Source organism: Paramisgurnus dabryanus, chromosome 18, assembly GCF_030506205.2.
Source record: "Paramisgurnus dabryanus chromosome 18, PD_genome_1.1, whole genome shotgun sequence".
NCBI classification, from domain to species: domain Eukaryota; kingdom Metazoa; phylum Chordata; class Actinopteri; order Cypriniformes; family Cobitidae; genus Paramisgurnus; species Paramisgurnus dabryanus.
Window position 1 is genome coordinate 28,091,120 of NC_133354.1, and position 8,883 is coordinate 28,100,002.

Here is an 8,883-nt window from a genome sequence, read left to right on the forward strand (position 1 = left end):
TGCATTGCTTTATATTGAATAATAAGGACTGAATAAGGATTAATCATCTATAATGTTTTCATTTCTTTTTTGTGTAGACTGTGACAGTGTTCAAGAGAGCTCCAGTGGACCTTAATTTTCTGCAAAATAATGCTAGGATGTTATACGGACAGTGTGTTCTGGGACAGGCTTCAGACTAGGGCTGTGCAAAAAATCGACTGCGATTATCATGCGCGTGTCATTAGTAAAGCCGGTTCCGTGATTAGAAGTAAATTGCCATCAGCTGCTTTCAGATGGAGCGGCATTTATTACACAGACCCGTAGTTTACAGAGAAGCTAGGCAAAATCGCATAGATAATCGGAATCGATTTTCCTTGATTATGAACCCGGTTTTGCCTAGCTTCTCCATGAACTACGGGTCTGTGCAATAATGCCGCTCCATCTTAAAGCAGCCGATGACGATTTAATACTAATCACCGAACCGGCTTTAATGATGACACGCGCATGATAATCGTAGTAGATTTTTTTGCACAGCCCCACTTCAGACAGCATTTTATTTGATAACATTTCTGATTAAGAAACTGAGGCAATAAACTACAGCTCAGATGACAGTGATGAGGGCTAAACCTGCGCAAGTAGAGTGATCAGACAAATATTACTGCGATAGTTCACCCAAAAACATTTACTCACTCTCATGTTGTTACAAACCTGTATAAATTTCTTTGTTCTGCAGAACACGACTGAAGATATTTTGAGCAATGTTCGTAATCAACCTGTCGTAGGTCTCTGGAAGAGGTGTCTGTGGAGGGGAGTGGTCAGCTGCCAGGGAAACATCCCAGAGATCCTCAAGTAAAATTGACGAAGAGGGACTTGAGCTTGCAGTCTGTCGACATGGGTTTTTTCTTGGTGCTCTCAACATGTTCAGGGGAGAAATATATGCTTATCCCCTCTACCTGCAGAACAAGCTGGCAAATACGCCAATAAGCTTTTTTGCCATGGATGTAACCTGTAAGTACTGGCCCTACCTCATCAAAGTGACAAAAAGCTGCCCGGAGCTCCAGCACCTTCTGAGCATGAAACCATTTCTCTCAGTGTTTCATGCTAAGGCCCATGATTTTAAATGCGAGGTAAGAAAACATGACCATGTCATTGACTGTCCCTAAACAGGTGTAAAGGTATGTTGGCAGCTTTTAAGTATTTTCTTCAATAGGTTAAATGGAGTGGAGCTTACCAGCAAGGGGCCGGATTGACACTTGGGGAGGAGGTGGAGCAGTGTAACGCCTTTCTCTCTAGGATTGCTGTGACCACAAAGCACATGTCTAAAGCAGGTAAGGTAACCACACACTGCACTACTTAAGGGTTCATTATAGTTCTACAATGTAGCTGTGGCGGTGAAGGTTACGTTTCGCTTTTTATATATACTTCTGCATCGTCATCCGCGCCGACGTGCAAACACACATGCAGACTGCAGGTTGGCAGTATCCACGCATATAACCATGGTAGCAGCGCGACCATCAATGAAGGAGAAGCTTGCTCAGTTAACCAACAAACGAAGAAGAATCAGCAGCTTGTTGTGTATGTTTCGAGAAGACCAGCAGTGATGGATATAAATAAACAGGGAGTTAAATGTTGCAGTTTGAGTTAAATAACTCCTCAACTTGGACCATCTTTGTTCTCACCTTAATGAATGGAAGTATCTATGATGCAGGTTTTTTTACCTGAAGGGAAGGGTCTAGTGGTGGACCAATCACAGCGCCTGCAGTCCGTGTAGAAAGTAGCTGCACGTCAGGCTACGCAGAGGCTATGGATAACTTACGGCATAGCTACGACATAGACCTTATCCGCACTATAAATTGGACTTTAGATTGAAAGTGTTACAAGAAAATTGTAGCCAGTGAGGGACGTGGTACAACATAGATCCGTTTATTTATTTTATTTTTTTGCAGGACGTACAGACATGCTTACACTGATGGCCATAGGCTGGAATCAGCAAAAGTTTAATAACTTGGCTACTTCACTTGCCTGCCGATATCAGAAGGTTGAGATGAGTATTGCAATTATGGTAAATACCTTCTAGTGTATATGTTTGTATGTATAATATTTTTCTTCTTTCATTTCCTTTTTTTGTTATTTGAAAGCCACAAAATGTATGGAAAGCCAACTTCAGGACCTGGAAAACATGAAAATCCAGCTGGCAGTGACACAGGTTGAAATTGAGGGCTGGGTCGCTGATATTAAGGAGTGGGCAGAAGGTGAGAGTTATACTATTTTTATACTAATATTACTTGTATACAATGTCTCAGTTCTGCGGAATAATGGGAGACAGGCTTCTGCAAGTAATTACTGTTTTAAAATCATGTACTCATGCAATTAAAATCCCAAATTTTAGTATGTAGTGCATGCACACTGGAAATCATGTCAAAACAAAGTGCCCTGAAAGAACATGAATGGTGCACAGTCCAAAGTTGGCTACGTTGTCATTTCCTTTGGTTCCCTGTTACATATTTCCTATACATGCTAATAAGTATGAAATTATTATTGAGACTACAGCTCCTATTCCTCCAATAGCTTTTTTATAAAGAAAGCAAACAGGGATAATCCTTATGACTTCCCTGTGGCGTTCTGTGTTACATTGAGACTTCAATTCCAGAATGTTTACACTTCTTTTCTTCTCAGCAACAACATCCCAGGGTAATGCAGATCTTGCAGCGGTGACCAGTAGAATGGAGGTGCTGGTGGGCAGCATTAAAAGAAGGTCCCAGTGCCTTTACAAAGACACTGATTGCAGCAAAGGTTGGGCACGGATTCGGCGCAAAATCAGAGAGGAGAAGGCCATTCTTTGCTCTGTCGTTGAAAAATACAACAGTATGGTTCCAGATACAGAAAGGATCGTCTTTGATATCATTCTCTCTGACGAGACACATGGTGGTGTGTACACACATCTGTTGACAATTTTGTTTGATTCACATAGTAGCACAAAACCAATTATGCCTTATCCCAGATTATCTCAGAAATTCTTTAAAAAATAATCATACTTACAATTAACTTATTTTCCACAACTGTATCCCAGACGCTGTAGATTTGAAAACCAAGAGGAAGGCGTTTGATGTTGTGATTGCAATAAGGAGACTCGAGGAGGAGAAGAAGATTGTTCTGTCTGAGATGGGCAAGCATTGGAAATCTCTCTCCACTCGTGCAGACACACTCAAACAGATGTCATGCCAGCTTTCCAGTGAGGCATTGAAAAGTACGTATTTAAGTAATGTGTTGTAATACTATACTGTACATTGTACTTTTTTCCTGATCATTTTTTGTTTTACTCTCATAAGGTGAGCTGTTGGTTCTTAATGAAGATGGGATCAAGGGTTTCCTCAGCTTAACTTTGAGGAAGAAGCATGAAGTCACCAGAATGATGAAGCATGCAGAGACTGCTATGCTCAAGTTTTGACTGGATAGATATGGCAGTGATTCTGAACTCTCAGATGACTAAGTTTGAGTTTAAAGGGGCTCTCAAAGTGAAAAATGAGCATTAACTCACTTTTGTTTTGATTTCTTATATTTGTCAGTGTTTCCTTTTGGGGGGTGTCAGCAGTGGGGGCAGGTCCAAAAAAATCCTGTTAACTTTAGGGATGCACCGATACCACTTTTTAAGGACCGAGTACAAGTACCGATGCCTGTTGTACTGTTTTTGTTTAGTTTTTATGTGGCAATTTTCAATGAGACTAATGAACATACCAGCATCTTTATTTTTAATAACTTCCACTCATATTATGAAAAAAAAAAATTATTCTTACTTGATTATCATCACAAATTTTCAAATGTTTATAACACTGAGTAACAATGTAATCACAGGTATCGGTCTTTGGTATTGGGGTATTTTTACAAGTACAAGAGCTTGGTATCGGTGCATACCTAGTTAACTTAATTTAAATTAGCAAGACCAGGCTTAAATGAACTGATAAGTTAATAGACTAAGGGGCGGTTTCCCAGACAGGGATTAGCTCAATCCAGGATTAAACCTTAGTTTAATAAGAAATATAACTAGTTTTAACAAACATGCCTTACTAAAAACATTACCTGTGTGCATTTTAAGGCAAAACAAAGGGCACTGATGTATTTTAAGATATGTAAGTGCCAGTTGTTTTCAATTTGGACAGCTCTTAAAAATGTTTTAGTCTAGAACTAGTCTAATCCCTGTCCGGGAAACCGACCGTTACAGTTCTCAAGAACGTACACACACACAATCTCAACTGGCTTATCATCCAGACAGCGTCTTTTTTTCCTTTATCCCTTTTACTGCTGTGTGACAGTAAATTATTGTAAAATGAGTGTAAAAAGTGGCCTGCTCGCGATGTAAAGCGTGTGTCAGCGCTACTCTGAAAACAAAAAATGAAAACATTGTCGAAGGACTATTGCAAACACATCATTGGGAAGGTCTCAACCTGAAGAGTAAAATATTTCAGTCTGAAGAGGATACCTTACTCCTGCTTTGAAATATCGACCTCTGAACCTTGAACCCAGTTCATCTTTGAAGGCTTGTCATTTAGCAACAGAAGACCAAGACCAGCGGTTATCAAAATCTTTGTGCCTCTGCTGTCATGTAGATATGGTCACCAAAGTTTTCACACTGTAAGCACTGTCAAACATGGTATACAGTTATTTTCTCCTATTCAACGATTACATTTTTAATATCTAATGACACCAGTGTGTTCCCCCCTGCTGAAAAAACAGCATACCAGCAAGGCCAGCATATGTTGTGTTTTGGTGCTGGTTTGCTAGTGAACACCAGCTAAACCAGCATCAAACCAGCACCAAACCAGCATTAGCACCAGCTAAACCAGCACCAAACCAGCATTAGCACCAGCTAAACCAGCATTAGCACCAGCATCCCATGCTGGTCATATCAGCATACCGTAAAACTTCAAATAATAGCCCGGGCTTTTATTTTCCCAAACTATAATAGACAGGCTTTTAATTTAATTGTTCCAGCATGACAGCAGGAGGTTACCACATATTACGTTTTATTTATAATTAGAATGTGTTTAACAAAATAGTTTGTGTAAGAATAACGGTTTTAAATTATTGGCAACATAAAGAAAGTGAACAAGGATATGCTTTTTATTGGTTGTTGCCTGAAATCTTACCCAGATACAACAGTGGAATTTTTTGATTGGCTATTGTGTAGCCTCCTTCTTTTATTTTTTTGATTGGCTCACTCGTCTAGAACTCCAGGGGAGACGGGCTTAATAGAGAGAGCAGTGCAGCCAGATACATTTTGGGCGCTGCAACATATTAAATATGATAAAAAGTGTTTTTCCGCGTGAGAAATACAATGTGTGGCGGGAGTGCATGCATGACAAAAGACTGAAAGCCTGGTTATTATCAGCGGCCTCAAAACACTACCGGCCCACGGGGAAAAGTCCCGACTCTCCCGATTGCCACTTTGCTACTGTCATCAACACTTCAATCCTGACAACAAACCTTGTTGTGTTGTCATAGTGATGAGTAATGGAATGACTATGTCTGTCACGTGACATCTTTATTGTTTTAGACCGTCCAGTTTCTGTCATGTTTTATGAGCGGTCTCCGTCCTATGTGCTCGCTCACCCCTCCCTCGCCCCTGCGCGGCTCAACCCCACAGCCCCCAGCACGTCTCTCAATGGGGTGCCCTTGTAAACGAGTAAAGATCAATGATGGTAAAATAAAGAGTAATTCACCCTCATGTTGACAAAAAGTAAAGGTTTATTTTAGATTTAGGGACTTCTTGAACAAGGCTCTGATTAAAACTTTTGATTGTAACATCACAAGTTATTTAATTAAATATTCCGTATACGTGTACAGTTTAAGCACTGCCCTAAGACATAACCTTCGGCGCTGTCAATACTACAATCTTTAGACTAAAGTCTAAACTACATAAAATTTTAACCGGTTCACGAGACCCATGAGTCTATTCACGAACCCGCTCTCTATGTTCACGCGCATTAAAGCTCGCTCACCGGCGGTGACAGAAATTGCGCCGGGTACACGTTCATATATCCCGTTAAGAACCTTTTAAACGATTAAAGACAATTTCATCTCATCTACTGGGTATTGTTTTTATTTAATGGATACTTAAAACCATGTGTGAATATGTGTATATTATACAATGTATCTTATATTGTCTGCTCTGACAAAAAAAAGGCATTATTTTAGATTTTAGGTGAAGTGGCAGCGTGTATTTTATGACAAATAGCCTACTATTTAATATAAACGTTTGTTTTGTCAGAAGTTTCTTATAGACATTTTAAGGATCAAATATTTTTACATGTATCTGGTTAAACCTAAATCTGATATTATCTATTGAACTATTTTTCTTATCAGCCTCAAACTTACAGAAGCTTGCGCCGGGTGCACGTTCATATATCCCGTTAATAAACTTTTAAATGTTTTAATACGTTTTCATCCCATCTTCAGAGTTTGTTTTTATTTAATGGATCCTTAAAACCATGTGTGAATATGTGTATATTATACAACGAATCTTATTCTGTCTGCTCTGACAAAAATAAAGTATTATTTTAGATTTAGGTGAAGTGGCAGCGTGTATTTTATGACAAATACAGCTTGATATAAACGTTTGTTTTGTCAAGAGCCTTCTTTAAAGTCACGCAAGAATCAAATATTTTAGTTGTAACTGGTTAAACTTAAATCTGCTATTATCCATTTAACTTTTTCTGATCAGCCTCAAACTTACAGAAGCTGCTCTGTGAGCGTCTGTGTGAGATAATTCACAGCAGGGGGCGGATTGTAAACTAGTGTCTTTTAAAACTGTAGTGGTAAGATGTAATACTGGCCACTCTGACAAAAAGTAAGTCTCTGATTAAAACATGTGAATGCGCGCACCAACGTTGCCAGAGAACGTACGCTGATGCGCTCTTATATCTGGCGTTAAAAACCTTTTAAACGTTTTAAGACATTTCAGCCCCTCTTCTGATTTGAATTCATTAATGTCACCTAATATACAAGTGTGTACATGTGTATTTACGATAAATGTAACACGGTACGCATTGTCAAAATAAACGGTTTCTTGAACATGGTATTCCAGTGCGTGTTTTTGTCTTGCGAGTGCTTGTCATATTTATTGATGTAAAAAAAAAAAAGTTTGTTGTTTTGGGCGATCAGTTTCTGGACGGACAGTTTTTATGAGAGTCTCTCCTTCTCACCATCCGTTATCACCCAGAAGCCCCAGTGTGTCTGAACAGCGGTGGTGTTCAGCGAACCGTACTGTTTCTAAAACTCTGTGTTGGTAAAATAAATGTATTTCAGCCCACATTGACAAAAAGTAAAAGGTTTATTTTAGATTTTAGGTAGAGCACCAGCGCCTATTTTATGGCAAACACTGCAGGATCTAAAAGTTTGTAACATCACAAATTTATTTAATGAAATATTCAGTAGCCTACGTGTATATTTAAGCAATGAATTGTACCAAAACCACCGGAGGTCGACAATTCTTTAGACTAAAGTCTATTTATTTTAAACTAAATAAATGTTGAATCTTTTCATGCACAGTATTCTGTTCACTCCATTAAAGATCGGGCTCCGGCGGTTACAATAGAGAACATACGCGGATGCGTGCACATATCTGTCGTTTTAAGAGAAACATTTTATCTAATTTCTGTTTTTTTAGTTAATGTCACCTTAAACCCAACTGTGAATATGTGTTTATTACACATTACATGTAATTCTATGCGCTCTGATTATATAAATGTTTATTTTAGGTGTATCATTATGTCACCCTCACAAGGTAATGATTAAAACAAGTTATTGCATAGAGCAATAAGGACATGCACTCACATATCTATGGGTTTAAAAACAAAGTTTTAAAGTTTAAGACATTTTGACCCCATTTTCTGGTTTTGTATCCACTGTGGATCCTAACCTCCAAGTGTGTATTATACAACAAACGCAATTCTGTCCGCATTTTAGTTTTAGAGCGCCTCTGATTTAAACATGTCGGGTTTTTAAAATGAAGCGCCCATGTGTGTTTTAAGACAAATGCTATTCGATCTTAATTTTTGTCTTTAACATCCAAAGGTTCTTATACACAATCCAGAATTAAACATTTAGGTGTGCATGAGTAAGTTTATATCTTATGTCACATGAGCCGCACCGAGTCGCGCTTGTGTCTGTGTGTGCGCTACTGTCTGTTTATGTGTGTGCGTGTTTATGCGCCCGTGTCTTTGGGAGGTGTGTGTGTGCGTTTGTGTGTGTATGCGTGTGTGTGTGTGTGTGTGTGTTTGCATGGGGGTCTATGGTGTCTCTGGTTGTTACTAAAGCCTTGATGTTAAGTCTGTCCCCTCATTGACAAAAAGTAAAGGGGTTTTTTAGATTTATGCTTCATTACACAGATACTGATTAAATCATGTTATCCCTTATTTGCGATTTAAAGAAACTTATAGGGGTGGTTTCCCGGACCAGGATTAGCTTAAGCCAGGACTAGGCCTTAGTTTAATTAGAAAATATAGCTAGTTTTAACAAACATGCCATACTAAAAACATTACCTGTGTGCATTTTGAGGTAAAACAAAGGGCACTGATGTATTTTAAGATATGTAAGTGCAAGTTGTTTTCAGTTTGGACAGCTCTTAAAAGTGTTTAAGTCTAGGACTAGTCTAATCCCTTTCCAGGAAACCGCCCCAAAAGGTTTAAGACATTTTATCTCACATTTTGGTTTTGTTTTTTTAATTAATGTAGCCTTAAACCCATCTGTTTAGGGAACAATAAAATGTATGCAACTATTATTTATCAAAGTTGACGATGTTATAATCCAAACATTTCTTTAAAGGCGCTCTTAAGCGAATTGAAGCGTTTTAGACCATAAAACATTTTTTGTTACATACCGGAAACATCTCCTCACTATCTGCTTGCT

General features: G+C 38.7%; 1 protein-coding gene and 1 long non-coding RNA gene across 2 annotated transcripts; both read left to right on the forward strand.

The window, feature by feature from the left end:
- The first annotated feature begins 683 nt into the window (after positions 1–683).
- Positions 684–2,023, forward strand: LOC135776970 (uncharacterized). The gene is made up of 3 exons (XR_010544255.2): positions 684–1,106; positions 1,190–1,307; positions 1,926–2,023. It is a non-coding gene; the product is annotated as an uncharacterized lncRNA (long non-coding RNA).
- A 90-nt stretch (positions 2,024–2,113) lies between these two features.
- LOC135776971 (uncharacterized) lies at positions 2,114–4,954 on the forward strand. Its single transcript, XM_065287873.2, has 4 exons — positions 2,114–2,231; positions 2,656–2,907; positions 3,050–3,226; positions 3,309–4,954. Exons 1-4 carry the CDS (start codon positions 2,129–2,131, stop codon positions 3,425–3,427), a joined length of 651 nt encoding a protein of 216 aa, XP_065143945.1. The 5' UTR covers positions 2,114–2,128; the 3' UTR covers positions 3,428–4,954.
- The last annotated feature ends 3,929 nt before the right edge of the window (positions 4,955–8,883 follow it).

Bases quoted from the DNA above. Each gene is read 5' to 3' on its own strand.
- LOC135776971 (XM_065287873.2), top strand. From the start codon at position 2,129: ATGGAAAGCCAACTTCAGGACCTGGAAAACATGAAAATCCAGCTGGCA. The intron at 2,908-3,049 runs GTGTGTACACAC...ACTGTATCCCAG, and splicing joins CTCTGACGAGACACATGGTG to ACGCTGTAGATTTGAAAACC. The intron at 3,227-3,308 runs GTACGTATTTAA...TACTCTCATAAG, and splicing joins TTCCAGTGAGGCATTGAAAA to GTGAGCTGTTGGTTCTTAAT.